General features: G+C 41.7%; 2 protein-coding genes across 3 annotated transcripts in view; one reads left to right on the top strand and one right to left on the bottom strand.

Moving 5' to 3' along the window:
* Positions 1–20,277, bottom strand: part of LOC140464606 (sodium/mannose cotransporter SLC5A10-like) — a 142,344-nt gene that overhangs the window by 24,020 nt on the left and 98,047 nt on the right. The gene's annotated exons all lie outside the window — the stretch shown is intronic.
* Positions 17,192–20,277, top strand: part of LOC140464605 (uncharacterized) — a 43,965-nt gene continuing 40,879 nt past the window's right edge. The window contains exon 1 of the mRNA XM_072559883.1: positions 17,192–17,754. Coding sequence (XP_072415984.1) covers positions 17,278–17,754 — 477 coding nt within the window. The 5' untranslated portion in view covers positions 17,192–17,277. The remainder of the gene's footprint in view (positions 17,755–20,277) is intronic.

The raw sequence follows: 20,277 nt of genomic DNA, 5'->3' as shown, positions 1-20,277 counted from the left end.
AAACCCTATCAACATATCACTCTAAATCAGTCTCCCCTTTGTGTTTATCTAGGTCCTCCTTAAATGCATCAGTGCTATTTGTTGTAGTGACCAGTTTCACTCTGAGTAAAGAACTTTCTCCTGATTTCTCTATTGTGTTTATTAACGGTGACCTTATTTATTGCTGTTAGTTTTGGACACCCGCATCCGTGGACACATTATCTTCATTCATGTTGACCCTATCAAACTTTTACATTTTCATTAAAACCTCTATCATATCACTACTTAGCTTTCCCTTTTGTAGAGAAAAGAGCTCCAACCTCTATGATGTACAATGTAATTAAGGTTCTAGGCAAGTTTAATGTGACCATCTTGCTTTTCAATTTTATTTCTCAAGAAATGGGCCACACTGCTTGAATTGCTGAGACTTGGATGATTTCAGTTAAATACACAGGCAACAAGTTGAAACCCTACTATTTCTTTCTATTAAGATTATTTTTCCTACATATAGAATAACTTGATACTTAAGCATGTATATAACAGAGAATATGTTGCATAACTGTCAATTTTACTCTTAAATTGGAGGTTCAGCTGGGAACTCACTGATTAATAAGGGGATCAAGGGTTAAGGGGAAAAGGCATGACAATGGGACTGCGAAGTATATCAGTCAAGATAGAATAGCAGAGCAGACTGAATGGGCCAAATGGCCTAATTCTGTTTCTTTCTCTTATGTCTTATGCAAATAGCACACTTATATTTAACACAACAGCTAGCTTCAACAACAATCATCCCGTGCTCTGATATGGGATAAGTTAGATGCGAAACAACAGACAACTCATAACTGTCCAGCAATGTGTCTCAATCTCAACTACAAAGGAATATTACTACTGTTAGTAACCATTTTCCACATCAACATCATGTGGCTATGCTCCATGAACTAGTCCTGGCTGGATTCAATGTACCACACCATTTTTTGAGAAGACATTTTTAAAACATAAATGTTTGAAACTTGCAGCTTACAAGAATAACATTTAAATGCCCAACATGATGGAATGCTGTTCCAACCTGGGTCATAGCTGGGCTGATAGTTGAAGCTGTGTTTTTCCTTAAACTATTTTGTGTTCTGACACCAAAACAACTTGCTTAGACATTTGCTGCAGCTGAAGGTGATTCAATCTGTTTATTGACTTGTTTGGTCAGTTTTGTAGTACTTCTTGGAGAAATAATCAGCACTTTGAGAAATTATGGATTTGGTTGTTTAGGTTATGCCCCATTAAAAAAAATATAAAGAGATTCTCTAAAATTGGAATACCAGTGACAGCAGGTCTACTGTCCCTGAACAGATCCCTAAAAGGAGTCAGTCAACATTTACTTAGCCATTTTGTGGCTTCAGTATAATATGTGTTTTATATTGCTATAATATTCATTATAGTGGTTGTATGGAGCATACATTTCTGTGCTCTAATTACTATGAAATAAACTAGCAAATGTTTAGTTTTACTAGGGAAACATTCTAGTAATCTGTCCATTTGTTAAAATTGTTCATTAGCATGCATTCTTTTTTTCATTAGAAATTCATATAGCTCTATTTATAATGAAAACTGCCTATGTATATTTGCAATTGGATTGCCCCAACAACATGTCTTGCCATTCACTGGTTCTCTGCCTCTAAGAAGTTACCCTTTCCAGTTACCTTTAAGATGTGAACTTCTTCCTACATCTGCACAGTAGCAATCCCTCTTTATGAAAGTGTAACCTCTGATTCACCTTGAATAAGCTGGAAAACCTACATGCATAAATAGATGCCAAAACACAACCAAATGGAAGAACTTTAAGACATTGGAGACGTATGATCTATTATTAAGATTTGGTTTAATCTCATATCATTTTGGATGATGGGATTTTTACAATGACTATAAATAATGAAATAGCTAGAGTTGTTAATTTACAAGGTTTTTCACATTTAATGCACCGGGTGCAATATAGCTGACTATGCTGTTTAACGTTTGCTGAATCTGCACAAAGTGTTATTCATGCCTGTTTGACTTTTTTTTTCATTGAGTTGTAAATTTATACAGCCAAGATGATCCTGAGATAAGGAGACATAAATGAGACTGAAGTGATTAGTAACAAGCTTGAAGGGAGTTAGATTGACCAACTGGAGGTTTTGAAGGATTTATCATAGTTCAGAGGTTTGGTTCCACAGTAAAACTTGTCATGCTATAATGAATCATCAATGACACCTTACAAGCCTAGAGGCCTATATATATACATCTATCAATGTTAATGCTCAGGATGTAGCAAATGAGACTGATGAATGCAGGTGCAGATTGCCAGGTGAACAAGCAAAGTCATGGCTATAATAGAGAGCTGACTCAAAGAAGAGAAGGATTGAGTGTCCAGTATTCCTGGACACAAAGTGTTCAGGAAAAATAGGAAAGGAAGAATAGGGGAGGAATGGTGGCATTGATAATAGGGGAAAATTGTTATATTGGGGAAAGAAGACATCACCAAAGGGATCAAGGACAGAATTTATTTGGATAAAGCTAAGGGAAAAAATGCACAGCTACATTGTTTAGCGTTGTCTGTCAGCCATCCACCAAGAAGTGCGAAGGATGCAGAGGAACAAATTGGTAAGGAAATTAGGGTGGTGCAAAAATTATGGAAATATTATTATGGGCAAATTCAATTATCTGAATATAAATTGAATAGCAATACTTTAAAGGCAATGAAGGGCAAGACTTGCTTGAACATTTTGAGAAAAGTTTTTTATAGCAACATGTTTGCATTACAATGAGGTGATCCCAGACCAGGTTATTGGGAATGAGGTGGGCAAAATGGGTCAAATGAAGGGGGCTTTTGCCCAAAACGTCGATTTCGAAGCTACTTGGATGCTGCCTGAACTGCTGTGCTCTTCCAGCACCACTAATCCAGAAAATGGGTCAAATGTCAGTAATACAACATTTAGGAAAGAGTGATAATTATATCATAAGATTTATACTGGCTAAGGAAAAGGTCAAAGGAAAAACAGTAACAATAATCAATTGGCAAAATTTATTTCAATGGGATAACAAAGGATCGATGTCAATTAAAATTAAATCAAATCTTGGCAAGAAAATCAGTATCTGAACAATGGGATACTTTCAAAGAAGAGGTGTTATTGCACAGTGACGGTCTATTCCATGAGGGAGAGGAATAGGATAAGCAAAGCCAAAGATCACTGGATGAGCTAGAAATCAAGGTCATGAAGAGAGAGTGTTTATGACAGTTGTAGGTAGAAAATGCAAATAAAAACCAGGTTGAGTACTAAAGGTTCCACAGGGAAGTAAGAAACCAGATAAAAGAAGCAAAGAGAAAGTATTAAAAGAGACTGGCTGACACCTTAATAGAGAATCACAAAGCCTTCTGTAATCATTTCAATTTTTTTTAAATAGTTATAAAAGGAGGAATGGAGTTAATTAAGAACAAAAAGGGGATCTGTGCATGGAGGCAAAGGGAATGGCTGAAGTATTAATTATGTTGTATCAGTCTTTACCAATCAAGAATATGCTATCGGGGTAGGGGTGATTCCAAACATGACACATTTGTCCATTAAAGATGTAAAGCCCAGCAACTACAGGCCAATCAGTTTAACTTCAGTGGTGGAGAAACATCTAGAAACAATAATTTGGGACAAAACAAATTATCACATTGACAAATCCAGGTTGATAAAAGAAAGTCAGCATGGACATTTTAAAAGGGAAAACTGTATTTAACTGACTCACTGGAGCTTTTTGAAGATGTGACATGAGAACATGGGGGTGGCACAGTGGCTCAGTGGTTAGCACTGCTGCCTCACAGCACCAGGGTCACAGGTTCGATTCCAACCTCGGGCGACTGTCTTTGTGGAGTTTGCACATTCTCCCCGTGTCTGGGTGGGTTTCCTCCCACAGTCCAAAGATGTGCAGGTCAGGTGAATTGGCCGTGCTAAATTTCCTACAGTGTTAGGTGCATTAGTCAGAGGGAAATGGGTCTGGGTGGGTCACTCTTCGGAGGGTCAGTGTGGACTGAAGGGCCTGTTTCCACACTGTAGGGAATCTAATCTAACATTGCAAAGCCATTTGAAATAGTGCAACACCAGATTTGTGAAGAAAGTTTGTGCAAGGTGCAGCATGCTTTTTTTAAAAAGCACATCCTCCATGATACAATGTGTGCAAAACCTTTTGGCCAATAGGACTCTAGTTCTGCCTCAGCTAAAGTACTGCGTTTTGATTTGGGTACTGCTCTTTAAGATGAATATGAAGGCATTGAAGCGAGTGCAGAATAGACATACCAGAATGAGGATTACACAGATGAGGAAGTTTAATTGTGAAGATAGACTGAAGAATATAGCACTGGTTTTCTTGCAGAAAGTTGAAAGAAGATTTGATTGAGATATTCAGCATTATGAGGGGTCTGGGCAAAGTAGATAAAGTGAAACTGTCTCCAATCGTGAAAGGATTGGGACCAAGAGAGGCCAGATTTAAAGTAATTGGCAAAAGAAGAAAAAGTAACAAGGAAAAATATTTTCATCCCATCAGTGGTCAAGGTCTGAAGTGCACTACTATCTGAAAACAAGGAGTATGCAAAGTAAGAATAGGAGCCTGTAACTGAGTTGCTCATTTCATAGAATCCTTACAGTGTGGAAACAGGCCATTTGGCCCAACAAGTCCACACTGACCCCCTGAAGAGTATCCCAAACCAGACCCATTCCCCTACCCTTTTATTCAACATGCCCCCCTGACTAATGCACCTAACCTCCTCATCCCTGAATATTATAGGCAATTTAGTGTATCCAATTCACCTAACCAGCACATCTTTCAACTGTGGGAGGAAACAAGAGCACCCACGGGGAGAATGTGAAAACTCCACATAGATAGTCACCTGAGGCTGGAATCGAACCTGGACCCCTGGCACTGCGGGGCAGCTTTGCTACCCACTGAGCCACTGTGCGAGAACAGATTTGGAGGGCAAGTGCAGATATGGTGGACTCAATTGTCTCCTTCGGTGCTGTAACACTTAGTGTCATAGAGACATAGAGATGTACAGCATGGAAACAAACCCTTCGGTCCAACTCATCCATGCTGACCAGATATCCTAAATTAATCTAGTCCTATTTGTCAGCCCATATCTCTCTGAACCCTAGCTATTCATCTTACCATCCAGATGCCTTTTAAATGTTGTAATTGTACTAGCCTCCATCACTTCCTTTGGCAGCTCATTCCATACCCTTTGCGTGAAAATGTTGTGTCTTAGGTCACTTTTAAATCTTTCCATCTCACCTTAAACCTCTAGTTCTGGACTCCCCCAGCCCAGGGAAAAGATCTTGTCTATTTACCCTATCCATGCCCCTCATGATTTTATAAACTTCTATAAGGTTCTGAGATTCTGTGAAACATTTTAACTTACTGTTAACATTTGAAAGCAGAGCCAGGATTGTAAGGATCAACAAAGGTTACCTTTCTGCTCAGATGATAAAAGGGTATGTAATGCCATTTATTTCACTTTGTATCTGCTCTTTAATAACATCGTAACATTTAGTAACATTTAACTAACTTGCTACATCCTGTTGAAGATGTGAAATGAGGACTTTGCAATGGCATTTGATAGAGTGTGACACTAGACTTATGAGGAAAGTGAGTGGGTGAAACACAATAAAAAGAATAAGTTGTGAACCACATTTGGTGTCAAAATGCAAATTATCTTAACAGTACATAAACTGTCAATGAAAAACTGCTCAAGATGTAGTGGCAACAACCAAAGATAAGTAATGAGGATGTTAGTATATACAGAATCAAAGTATGATTAACAGGAGAAAAACCAGAAGTTGCAGAATCTGTTTTTAAACTAATATCTGCTCAATGTATACATGGGAAGCCTTGAGCACTAGTTAAAACATAACTGGCATCCTCTCTTGAGCAGGATTACCATGCAGACAATATTCGGAACCATGTCAGTTGTATTTTTCTTTTTCCGATGCAAATAGGTAGTGATGCAATTGTTGAAATATATTTTCCAGGTTACATTTACTGTACCTGTGGTGTGGCAGCTTTCAGCTTCACTGTATGGGCATAAATCACTGGAATGGAGTTCCCACTTCTACTGATTTTTAATCCATTAATTTAGACACGGTAAACTATTCGTCACCACCAGCTTTAGCCTTGCACAGCTAAGGTGCAAATCTGCTTCAATCTTGAATAACCAAAAACTATTCCTGTCAAGTCAGAAGTTACACGACATCAGGTTATATTCCAACAGGTTAATTTGAAATCACAAGTTTTCGTAGCACTGCTCCTTTGTCAGGTGAAGTGCCATGTGATGAAGGAGCAGCGCTCTGAAAGCTTGTGATTTCAAATAAACCTGTTGAACTATAAGCTGGTGTCATGTGACTTCTGACTTTGCCCACCCCAATCCAACACTGGCACCTTCACATCATCCCTGTCAAGTTATGATCATCAGGGTCCATTGTTGAAATTCCAATGTTGTCCTACTTATTGTTAATAGCATAGCAACCAAAAAAGGGAGGCAAATAAACTGCTGTTTATTGTGGAGGAATTAGAATATATAAGTTGGGAAGTTTTGCTGCAATTATGTTGGGCCACATCAGTAGCATTGCATACAATCCTTACTTGAGAAAGAATATAAATGCATTCAAAGCAGTCCAGAGAAGGTTCACTTGACAGATTCCTGTGATGACGGGATTGTCTTCTGAGGAAAGATTGGGTCTAGACCTATTGGAGTTCAAGAGAATAAGAAGTGACTTTTTATTAAAACATATAAGATCCTGAGGAGAATTAACAGGGAAATGAGGTAACATGAGGTAACACTCAGAAATAAGGGATCTTCTATTTGAGACAGAGTTGAGGAGAGTTTTCAATGGGTCATTGGTCTGTGGGATTCTCTTCCCCAGAGGAGACAGGGCCATTGAATATTTTTTTAGGGCTGAGTTAGGTTCTGATTTAAGAGAGTATGAGGTGGGAGATAGGAAAGTGGAATTGAAACCACAGCTACACCAGCCATGATGGCATAGAGTGGCAGAACAGGCAAAAGGAGTTCATGGTCTGCTGTTGCTCTTAATTTGTGTGTTTGTAGATGTATGCTCATTTTTTTTGTAAATATTTTTATTGAGGAAAAGATGTTAATTTTTTTACAAAATTACAAAATCACTACAAAACAGTATAACAATCTTATAACAACAATAACAGTAAACAAACTACTACTCTACTTCACAAACTACTGAGACGAGAGAAAAAACCTGCAAAAACTACAATAAATAACTAAAGGAAAATTAAATTAAACCAAGTTGAACCAAGGTAAATTAAACTACATTCAGTCAAGTAACCACACTCAGGGCAATCCCACCAAAGCTCCCACCACCAGGAGTATCAGTGGGCATACCCTTATTTGTTCGGAATTCTTCTTCCCAGGGGTTCCAGCACTGCCAGACACAGCCCTCATGTCTACACAAAGACCCTAATCAATATAGCTAACAAGGCCATGTCCATATTATAGAGAAAGGGCTGCCATGTTCTATAAAACAATTACATTTTCTTGTGCACCATACTCGTAAGGAAGTCCAGGGGAATTTGCTCCATAACTAATCTATGCCACCCCGAGAGTCCCAGGGGATTCTCCGACACTCAGTCCATTAGAATGTTCTTCCTCGCACAGACTGAAAAAATATTAAACACTTCCTTCTCATCAGCGCCCAAAGAAGGGAGATTTGGCAAACGCAAGAGGAGGGACACCGGATCCACCTTGACCTCAGTTCCCAAGACTACTTCCAAAGCACTCACTCTATCACCCCAATACCTATGAAGCTTGTGGCATGACCACAAGCAATGGGTAAGAGTGCCAATATCTGTTTTACATTTGGGGCACATTGGGGATGCTCCTGTCTTAAATTTCACAAGCTGCTCCGGTGCCAAATGAGCCCTGTGGAGTACCTTCAATTGCATAGCCTGCATCCTATTGCAAATTGAAATCTTCCTTATGTTCTCCCAATTTACTCCCATGTCTCTAACAAGATCTTCACCCCCAATTCCTGAGTCCAGATTCCACACATCCGCTCAATTTCCTTTGAGATATAACCTCCTAACAAATGACAGAGGGTGCTAACCAAGAGAACGCCCATGGACCAAAGCACTCTCCTCCATATCCAACTGATAGGGACTAATCATTAATGTAGTCTTTTTCTGTATAAAATTCCTAAGCTGAAAGTCATGAAAGAGGTCCCTCCTAGACAGCTCATATTTCTGGCTCAGCTGCTCAAAAGACATCATTGACCTCCCCGTCAAATAGATCACCCAAACAGGAGACTCCTCTAGACTCCCACAGCCTAAAGTCAGAGTCTGTTGATCCTGGCCAGAATCCTGGCATTCCTACTGTGGGAGTAAAAGGGAAGGTTTCTTGTAAATTGCCCTCACCATCATTCTCCATGCTTTAACTGTGTTAAGGACCATTGGATTTTTGCCATGGTCCATAACAGTCCTCATTTTGTCCAGAAATAACAAATTGATGAGGGGGCATTTTGCCTGGGAGGCCTCGATGTCCAGTCAGATTGACCGCAGGTCCTGGTAAGCCCAATCAGCCACATAGGATAGTAGGGAACTCAATTGAGATTTCTTAAAATCTGTGAAATCCACACCTCCCATCCCCTGCAGATTCTGTAATTTGGCAAGCTTAATAAGAAGCCGCCTATGATGCCAGATGAAAGATCCAAGCCAACTGTTAAGCCTCCATAGTGCTTGGCTAGGCAGAACCAAAGGGAGCATTTGCATGGGATTTATTAAACGAGGAAGAACATTCATTTTGGCCAGTGCTATTACCCAACTAGGATACTGGATGATCCTCCCAGCACTGAAGGTCATGTCTTCTCTAGAAACTGCACAAAGTTAGCTTCATATAATTGATCAAAGGCCGGGATGATAAAAATACCTAAATAAAAGAAACCTCCCTGTGACCACCTGAAAGGGAAACAAGTTCCACACCCAAGAATGGATATTTTAATAAGGACCTCCACAGGTATGGCCTCCAAAATCATGAAATTTATTTTATACCCCGAGAATGAACCAAATAAATTAATCACTTGTATTAAACAGGGCACAGATATCATTGGTTCAGTTAAAAAGAGAAGAATGTCATCTGCATAAAGGGTGATCTTATGCCTGCCTGATCCTACCTCCGGGGCAATTATATTGGGGTCCCTCCAGATGGCCTCTGCCAACAGCTCAATCACCGATGTAAATAATAGTGGCAAGAGAGGACACCCTTGTCAGCTGCCTCTACCGATACTAAAATTGTCAGATCTTATACCGTTAGTGAGAACTGCTGCTTTCGGGGTCACTATATCACACTGCCACCCACCTGACAAAAACCCCTCCAAGACCGTACATTAAAGAGGTACGGCCACTCCACTTTCTCTGCATCCAGGAAGACTACCAAGCCCAGAATTGACCCTTGCTGGCAAACCTGAACCATGTTTAATACTCTTCTAATATTATCAGTAGACCTACGACCCTTAATAAAACATGTCTGGTCCTCCTTTACGATGATGGGCAAAACCCTCTCCAACCTCAACGCCAGCATTTTTGACAGAATTTTAAAATCTACATTCAATAACGATATGGGCTGATACGAAATACAATCCTCTGAGCTTTCCCTCTCTTGAGATTAAGAGAAATACTTGCTTCTCTCAGAGCGGAAGGGAGGCAGTCCTGACTGTAAGAGTAGTTGCGCATATCCAACAGTGGCCTGGCCAACGTGTCCATAAACGCCTAGTAAAAACTCGCTCCAAAATCCGTCTGTGCTGGGCACTTTACGATTCTGGAGCTGCCTCACCTCCTCCTCAAAGGGACATTCAAAAGAGACACCTGTTCTGAAGTTACACCTAAAGGGTGCACTGTCTTAAAAAAAAGGACTCCATCTTCACCAATCTGTCCTCATAGCCTTCCAACTGGTACAATTCAGAGTAGAACTTCCTGACTGCTGCATTAATCTTTTTGGCATTGCAAGTGACAGTACCAGCACTCTCTCTAATGGATGTGATAGATTGGGGGACACTCTTCTTTCTGGCCAGGTACACTAAATATCTACCTGGTTTATCACCATACTCGAATAATGTCTGTTTTGCAAAGCAGATTTCCCTCTTTGCCATCTGGGTGAGCGCAGCGTTCAGTGTAGCCCTGTGGGCTGTAATCTGCTGCAATTTGGTTACAGACGGTCTGTCAAAGTATGCTTTCTCAGCTGCCTTCAGGTCAGCCTTGAGTAAATGTCGCTTCCGTGTCACCAAATAAGAAATAATCAAATCCCTTACATAGGCCTTGGCAGTCTCCCAGAGCATCGACGGATTACTGGCCATACCCGAATTAATGTCCCAAAAACTTTTAATTCCTGCAAGCAATACTCAACGAACTTGCTATCCTTCAGGAGGAAAGGATCCACGTGCCAGTGCAGCAAGCCTGTCCCATTACTGCCGGCCTTGACCTCCATGTACACTGCCTATTGATCAGAAACGGCTATGTTCCCGAGTTCAGAAAGGTCGAAGGGGCAAAAACATGTCGATCCTGGTATAGCACTTATGTGGGTTAGAGATAAAGGTGAAATTCCTACCCTCAGGATGAAGACATCTCCACACATCCACCAACCCCAGCCCCTTGTTCAGGTCCACCAACTGCCTGGATTGCAGGGACATACCTGCAAGGTCCCTAGGCATCCTGTCCACTTTGGGGTCAATAAGTCGGTTAAAGTCTCCCCCTAAACTTGTATGACATGCCCCAAGGGCCATCAACCTGGAAAGCACATCCGATAAAAAATTTGAGGGTATGTGTTGGGAGGAAATATACATTCAAAATCCCATACTCCTCTCCATGTATTAAAGCTTTAAGAATCATAAACCACCCATATTCATTCTTAATTTGGTTTAACAGTTCAAATGAGAGATTCTTCTGGATGCGTATAGCAACTCCTCAACTTTTCAAATTAAAGGACAAGAAAAACTCCAGTCCGAACCCTCCCTACTGTAACTTCAAGAGCTCCTTATCAGTTAGATGTGTTTCTTGCAGCAAGGCGACGTCGAACCTTTCTTTTCTAAGGCTGGAAAGTATCATTTTATTCTTAATTGTTAAATAACTCCCCTTAACATTCCAGGTGCACCATTTAAATGAATGGTTAGCCATAACCGTCCAAAACTGTCTGTGACCCCTTCCCCCCTCCCCATGGAGGAAGAACCCCACTCATAGCATGCTGAGTGAAAACAGCAAACAATTTGTATAAATTTGAAAGTACAACTGCCAAAACTACCAAATCAAAATTTCTAACAACTACTTCTACAACAAATCGACATATAACACAAATGAAAGAAGACTTCCCCCCCCCCACCCCTTCATGGCTCCTTCTAACTGAAGCCACACTCCAGCCCAGACAACACAAAGTAAGAAAAAGTTACACACGTCTTATAACAAGAAAGTTAAAAGTACTCAACCTGTCCCATCCATACTTTAACCCTATGCACTCCTGGTAAAAAAATATATACCCACCCCCGCCTCCCCCAACCATGCCCCCATCCCATACTAAGAGAGAGAAATGAAAAGTAAATTGAGGGGTAAAAAAAACAAAGGATAACGGGAGGGGAGAGAGAAGGGAGAAGAGAGAGAAAAAGAAAATTCAATTTGGATCCCACATATTAAAAGAAAACCTGACAGCCAGGTAAACCAGGCAAACCACAGAGAAAAACAAAGTAAACATTATTGCCCATATTATTTGAGCCAGCTAGTCTACCTTAAGGTATCCAGGAAGTCCTTTGCCTTTTCCGGTGAGTCAAAATTAAAACCATGGCTGAAAAGTAATATTGCCGGATATCTTACAGAGTACTGAATATTCAAGTCCCTCAGCCGCCTTTTTACCTCATCAAAGGCTTGCAGAGCACAGCCATCGAAAAATCTTGGAAACGTATAATTCGTGATCCTTTATATATGAGAGCCGGTGGATCCTTCCCCAGTGCTCTAGAGGCTTCCAGCACCATTTGCTTGTCCCTGTAGTGCTGGACTCGCACTAGGACCGGATGGGGACACTGGTCCGATCTGGGCCTGCGCACTGTGACGCTGTGGGCCTGCTCGACCCGCGCCCGGTCTGCCTCGACTTTTAGCTTCAAAGACTGCAGGAGCCGTTGCTCCAAGAAGCTATCGAGCTGGTCTTCCTCTTCCTGTTCCGGCAGCCCGACCAGCCGGATGTTCAACCGCAGGCCTCGACTTTCGAGATCATTGACCTGCTCTACCGAGGCCCTTACCTGTCATTCCAGGGCTTGGACCCAACCTGCCGAGGATTCCGCCGCGATTACGGAGGTCACAGTCCGCTGCTCCACCGCCATGACACACTGCTCAAGATGCTGGATCTCCTAGTCATGCTTCTGCAGCATGGCCAAGGTCAGTTCCAGCTTTGCCCGGGTCTTCTCCATCGCTGAATCAATATTCTCTCAGAGTTTCACGAACTCCGAGACCAGGCTCTGCTCCTGCCTTGGGATGTTCGTAGATGCTCTTCAACTCATACACAGCAATTCTAGGGGTCAAAAACTATCAATTTCTACCACAATGGGTAATAAAAGGAGGGTGAATACACCACTTTGTCTGGGTTCTGGTGCAGAGCTCAGCAGGGCAGACCTACTGGATCACTGCCATCTTGAATCCCCCATGTATGCTCATCTTAAAGGGTCACTGGGCTGCTGAATCCAATTGAAGCTAAACCCCTGTCTGTTAGTTGTTCGCTGTTTTAATGGTACATAGTATACACTTAAAGCCAATTTAAGATAAGACAAAAATAAATACATATTTATCATATTTCTATTTACCAGGCACACTGTTGTTTTGTGAGGAATGAGAAAGTGGAGAGCAGTCCACTGTTTCTTGCTCTGACTTCCAAAGTACATAGCTTTGAAGAATGCAAGTTGTAGGCTTCATTTTTTTTTTAACAAAGGCACATTCTGTTGCAGGTGTGCTATTTAAGACATATTTGGCTCAATGATGCCTGCAGAATTCATGTCTATTGATCATACAATGCTTAGAGGAACAATGGAGCCGCATACCAAATTGATAACTATTTTGAATTGCTGTCAAAAGAAATTCAAAGAGACATTTCTTTCCAAATTAATTGTGCTATGTTATATTCTCATGCTCAATTTGTACAACTTAGTTTTATGTATTATTTAATGGCACTGCATATAAACAAAATCTGTAAGTGGCAATAAAACTTTCAGTAACAATTTAAGATTACATCACAGAATGCTTTACAATGAAATGCGACCATAATTTTGTAGCACATTGTTCTGTTCATAAACAATTCAGTGGAACTTCTGGGCTTCAGTTAACATAAAGATTTAGTATTTGCTTGTGTGTACTTTGCTTTCACAACATATATGTAATATTTCAAATCTATTTATATCCTGAGTCTAAATTTCTCAATTCTCCTTATTTGCAACACTGTGTCTTTATAATAATTGAATTCTGATCAGTGTACCTCCGATATTTGCAAGTTTCCTATTGGTTTTGCTGGTGGTCTGTCTAATTGGGAGGATCATTGAAGTTCCTCTCTGTTCTTGCTGTTTCAATTAAAAGAGTGAATGTCGCTGCGCATTGTAGGGACAATCAATTTAATTTCCTGTTATTTGTGTTTTCCAAATCAATCCCTTCTCATACTTAGGCAGCACCACTTGAAATATAGGATATGAGGAGGCCTTGTAATGTCTGAGTCTATTCTGCCACTCAAGGCAATTGCGGTTGCCCTGTTATGAAACTTTCAGCTCAGCATCAGTGCGTCAGGTTCCAAATGTGCAATTCACCTCGTGCCATTCTCCACCTTTTACTCTGTAACCCTGTATATTCTTTCTTTTTAGATAACAGTCTAATTTTTGAATGTTCCAATTGAACTTTCCTCTAGCATTGTACCAGACAATACATATCAGCCTTTGATCTATTACCTATAGTTAACAAAATCCATCAATCTAAGATTTTATATTTACCACTGATCAAGCCTGAATTGCTATTTGCAGAAGAAAGATCCAAATATTTACTATCCTATATGGGTAGAACTGTTGTCTGATTTCACTCCTTTCATGCATATGCTATTGCAAACAGATTTAGAACCTCTTCCTTGCTTTCCTAATATACTTTCTTAATTCATTTATTTTTCCTTAATAGAAAATGATCTTCCTTACAGTTCTTAATCTGGTTTCATATATCTTCCAAATTCCTATCTTCTAAGTTGCTTCTTTAAACTAATTTTAGCATTGCTATTAGATCATGTTGCCTCAAAAGTGTGAGGCCATTTTGCAATGATAGGACAATGAGGGAATACTGGAGATAAGAGAGTGGTTTGCCAATGTATAGTAAATTAGATTGAAATTGCAGTGCAAAAGCAGTCAATTACTTCCATTACTACATGGTTTGTGCTCCATGTGCTGTTTCTCTCAATCTACCAGGTCTCACTTTATAGCATAGTATTCAATTTCTTTTTCACTCAAGTATTGGTCTGGCTTTCCTTCAAATGCCAGGATGTTAGGTTTGTTTGAATAAAGAGATTAAAAGCTTGATCATTACATGAATGAACATGGATTTTAATTTTGAGGCAGACCAATAGACCAAAGCAACTTTTTCCAAACTATCATCAGTTCCAGGGAAGGGTCACTGAACCCAAAACATTAACTCTGATTTCTCTCCATAGATGCTGCCAGACCTGCTGAGCCTTTCTAGAAATTTCTGTGTTTTTTTAATTGTAGACAGATAGAGTTTCAAACTCCTCTTTGGATATCCCCAACACCGCAGCCTCAGCTGTTAATTTTGGGTTGAGATTCAACAAAATGTTTGTGCCTAAATTGGTTTACAGTCTAAAGGAAGTGATCAATGCAAACAAAATGCCCCAGCAATTGTATACCACAAGCAGGGCTAATTTGGCTGATAATCTGTTGGCATGGGCTCATTGCAAGAGAATACTTAGAAGACTCTGGAACTGACATGCCCAAAGAAATAAAATCCCCTTTTGCTTCACCTATAAAAAAAACCTGAAAGTCCACCCAGTTACTGTATGCTGGGGAATTCCAATACCTTTATGAGAAGTAGCGATCTTATAAAAACATCCAAGATGTTGTTCAGTGAAGGTTTCCCTTATGATAATGGCCTAAATTAATATATTCCACATGACTTCCTTTTGTAGCCAAAGTGATCTGATCCAAGAAGCCACACAGATGCCCTGCTTATCAAGATATTTAAAGAACTAAAATCCATTTGACTTCAAAGAACTCACAAAGCAGAAAATGTTGGAAACACGCAGAACAGGAGTTGGTATTTAGGAAGTGTCAGATCAATCTCTATCCCTAACATTAACCTATCACTTCTCTTTGCTGAGAGAACTGTAGAACTAGCATCTTCTGCTTATATTTCCTTGTGCAGTAAGGATTGTGTTACTTTTTGGGAGAATGGAAACATCTTTTGGCCTTCCTTATCCTATGTACTCTGGCACCTGAATTTTATATGGGATGCACACATGGATTCCTGATGAAGGGCTTTTGCCCGAAACATCGATTTTGCTGCTCCTTGGATGCTGCCTGAACTGCTGTGCTCTTCCAGCACCACTAATCCAGAATCTGGTTTCCAGCATCTGCAGTCATTGTTTTTACCTTTTTTCCTTAAGTCCCCAGGATAACGACTGGAAATTCCTCTCAGTTATTTATTTTACTCTCTGACTCAATTGAATCTTTGAAAAGCAACAAAGCATCAAGTAAATTTTTAGGATCTCACTGCATAGAAGGAGACCTTTTAGTTCTTAGTGGCTGTGCAATAGAATCCAATTAGATTTTTTTCAATAAGTTCATTCACCGTATGTGCGCATCATTGGCCGGGTCAGCCCATTCCTACGCAAGATAGTGATGAGCTACCCCGCTTTTTGAACCGCTGCAGTCCTTTTGTTGATGGTACACGCACAACTAGGGAGGTGCGTACCTCTGCACCCCTTCCTCATATTCCTGCGCTTTTTTTGGGGAGGTACGTATATCGAATACATGAGACTGACATTTGAGGGATACCCCAACCCCTACAGTTTCTGTCCAAAACGACTTGTTAAATCTCCACATCTTGCAGAGTTATTGTTGGAGACAAATTAATATTCTTGGTTGTTAAATTCCATCAGGTACTGTGAATAAATTGTAGGAATCTCTGAGACAAAAGCATAAGCGGGGCTCTGGTGGTAATGTCTCTATCTCTGAGCTAGCTGTGCGTCGAAAGCTTGAGATTTCACATAAACCTGCTAGATTACAACCTGATGTCTGTGACTTCTGACCTTGTACACCCCAGGAGGTAAAAACAATGACTGCAGATGCTGGAAAGCAAATACTGGATTAGTGGTGCTGGAAGAGCACAGCAGTTCAGCCAGCATCCAAGGAGCAGCGAAATCGACGTTTCGGGCAAAAGCCCTTCATCAGGATGCTGCCTGAACTGTTGTGCTCTTCCAGCACCACTAATCCAGTACTTGTACACCCCAGTCCAACACGGGCGCCTCCACATCATGGTATATCTGGCCATGTTGATTGACAAAAATCCTGATGTTTCATTGTGATTGAGAATGATTTTTCACATTTAGTATATCTTACATGTGTGGAATGTTTTCGAAACGAATTAATTCTGTCTCAAATTAGGATTTAAAATTAGGTTTATTGACACGTGTACTCAAGTACAGATATACAGCGTTTCCAAAATTCTGTCACAACTAACACGTTCGGTCACTTTGGCCGATTTTAAAAGACTTTCATGATGGAATTTTCTAAACAAACCATTGAGAAGTGATCTCGTCTGGAAGTTGGGGGTGACATTACGCAAAAGCACATCTTTGCCAGGGCAGGAAGGACAATTACCAACAAATGAGTCTCCAGGCTTCAGGGAGTGAACTCATTCTGTGTGTGTGTGTGAGGCTTGCCGACTGAGTCAGCTTCCTCCTGCTTTCAAAACCAGAAAGCCCCAATGGTTTGACCGCAGGTGCAGGTGTGGCTGAGATACTCGGAAGATGAGACTGAGTCCTGGAGAGATCAAGGCGTGGCGCTGAGCTCAGGCAGAGAGGGCGTACTGGGGCGGGGCGTACTCAGGAGGGAGGGCGTACTGGGGCGGGGCATTCAACCTGTCAGAATTTATTTTTTGATTCCTAGTCCAACTCAGGTTCCCGCTGTGGTGACGGGGCACTCCCGGGGCAGGCTGTAGCGTTTCTATCAGGGACTTGAGGTTTTTTTTAAATTACTTTTGGAAATGGCCCTGTCGCAGTTACAGTGCCTGGATGAGGGGAATGTCAATGTTCGGACCAATGAATCCAAACCGGACTTTTATTACAGCGAGCCCCAGAGACTGGCGCTGGAGACTCTGCTGGCTCACGGCACGCAAGCTTTCAATGAACTGGTGACCGGGGAAAACTTGAGGGAGTTTCTGTCCGAGCTGGACATCGAGCAGATCCTGAACTCCGTTCGGGATTTCCTACCGGAGGAGCCGGACGAGGAGGAGGCCGGGGGCCAGGGAGAGGGCTCGAAGCCGGGCTCCCAGGAGAAGTCCCTGTCCCTGCATTACTGGCCGGAGACCTCGGACATCGCCCGGCCCCGGCTGGAGCTGGGCTGGCCGGACTCCGGCGCCTACCGTGGAGTCACCCGGGCCACTGTGTACACACAGCCCCCACTGGATGGCTCCATGCACATCAAAGAGATGATCCGGAGAATGATCAACCAGGCGCAAAAGGTGAGGGGACATTCCCGTGGGAATTTCACACGGTGGCTTTTGGGGTTCTCTTCGGAGATTGTTTTTTTTGGGGGTGGGGATTAAAGAGACATGAAGGAGGGTCCGGTAACTAACTGGAAAGGAGTGGACACCCTGGTCCTGTTCAGTTAGAGAACCCTCTGTGTAACTTGGTGGAACATCCTAAAGAGATGATGATCCCAAAGATGTCGGTGCCCCGCCCACCGGTATGGGGCTCCCCAAAACGTTAGTGGTCGAGGCTACTTCCCAAGAGGGGTTTTAAGGGGGAATGGGGGGGGAGGGGGGAAATGGAGAGACCATTCCATAACAGCACTACTGCCTGCCAGGGAAACAGAAGTTAATCCCTTTGTCCAAAAAAGTGGAAGCGATATTCCCAGTCTATCATTGCAGCCCATGTGCTACTTTAGGACTGTGTGTGCCATTCTATTTATTAGACATGAAGCAAGTTGGAAAGGGGCTATTACACGTGCTTTTTGCTGGTGCAAGTGACTGGCTGATTTATATTCTTGAAAATGTCATTGGTGTCAGGAAAGACATGATTTTAAAGTCCTCACTGTTGCTGTGTTCAGGTAAGGGTGGGTTCAAACCGTTTTTGGATTTCCGCTTGAAGTTGTAATCATGACATCATTATGGATGGAGTACACTTCCGCTGTGTTGGTGGGAGAAGTGTCCCATTGACTACAGCAAGTTACCGATGAGGTAATGGAATAGGCGAGTGAGTAGGCGCGGGTTAGCATGTTGGGGACTGGGATAATTGTTGGCCCCCGGGGCCTCTGCTCCCATCTCCACAATCGGTACCGTCACAGCAGATGAGTAATTTCCTATTGCTGGCGGTTTTAATTCAGATGAATCTCCTCCTATTCTATTTACCTGATCTCCACCCTACAGCAGATGCTGATGTTCCCTTCTCCCACAATTAGTCATCTCGTTGCCTTTTGAAAGAATTGTTATTTCCCTCTTTAGCTTCCTGTGGTAGAGAGTCACGCATTCTAATCACTGACTAATAGCATGTCCGCTTATTTTCCTATTGCATCTATTAGTAAACCTTTTTTGCACTAAGCAGCCCTACCTTTACATTTTTCACACGTGGAGTTATTCCTTCCGTCCCTATCCAACACAACATTTTAATTTTAAAGAGCTCAACGGGTCACGGAATCATAGTGATGTCCAGCACAGAAACAGACCCTTTGGACCAACACGTCCATGCCTACCAGATATCCTAAAATAATCTAGTCCTGTTTGCCAGCATTTGGCACATATCCCTCTTAACCCTTCCTATTCATAAACCCATCCGGATGGCCTTTAAATGTAATTGTACCAGCCTCCACCACTTCCCCTGGCAGCTCATTCCATACATGCACCACTGTTTGCGTAAAAATGTTGCCCCTTAGTTCCCTTTTAAATCTTTCCACTCTCCCCTTAAACCTAGACCCTCTAGTTTGGGACTCCTGCACCCTAGAGAAAAGACATTGCCTATTTACCCTATCCATGACCCTCAAGATTCTATAAACCTCTATAAGGTCACCCCCTAGCCTCCGACGCTGCAGGGGAAATTGCCCCAGCCTATTCGGCCTCTCCATATAACTCAGACAGTCCACCCCAACAACATCTTCGAAAATCTTTTCTGAACCCTTTCAAGTTGCACAACGTTCTTCCTATAGCAGGGAGACCAGAACAGCATGTAATTCTCCAAAAGTGACCGAACTTATCTCCTTTACAGCCACAACATGACCTCCCAACTCCTATACTCAATGCAATGACCAATAAAGGCAAGCATACCAAATGCCTTCTTCACTATCCTATCAACCTGCGATTCCACTTTCAAGGAGTTATGAACCTGCATCTCTGGGTCTCTTTGTTCAGCAATACTTCCCAGGATCTTACCATTAAGTGTATAAACCCTGCCTGGATTTACCTTTCCAATATGCAGCACATCAGATTTATCTAAATTGAGCTCCATCTGCCACTCCTCTGCCCATTGGCCCATCTGATCAAGATCTCGTCATACTCTGAGGTAACCATCTTCACTGTCCACTGCATCCTCAATTTTGATGTAATCTGCAAACTTACTAACAACACCTCCTATGTTCATATCAAAATCATACAAATGACAAAAAGCAGTGGACCCAGTACTGATCCCTTATGGCACACCAATAGTCACAGGTGTCCAGTTTGAAAAGCAGCCCTCCACTGCCATCCCCATCTTCTACCTTTGAGCCAGTTCTGTATCCAAATCGCTAGTTCTCCCTGTATTCCATGTGATCTAACCTTGCTATCCAGTGAACCATGAGGAATTTAGTCGATTGCCTTACTGAAATCCATACAGATGACATCAACCATTCTGCCCTCATCAATTCTGTTTGAATTATTTAGAAGAGGATTTTTAACAATCAAGTTTGTGATACATGATTCCCATGCACAAAACCACATTGACTATCCTTAATCAGTCCTTGCATTTCCGAATAAATGTAAATCCTGTCCCTCAGTATTCCCTCCAACAACTTG

Source organism: Chiloscyllium punctatum, chromosome 40, assembly GCF_047496795.1.
Source record: "Chiloscyllium punctatum isolate Juve2018m chromosome 40, sChiPun1.3, whole genome shotgun sequence".
Lineage (NCBI taxonomy): Eukaryota > Metazoa > Chordata > Chondrichthyes > Orectolobiformes > Hemiscylliidae > Chiloscyllium > Chiloscyllium punctatum.
The sequence above is the reverse complement of the archived record's forward strand: the minus strand, read 5'-3'. Positions and strand labels throughout refer to the sequence as shown.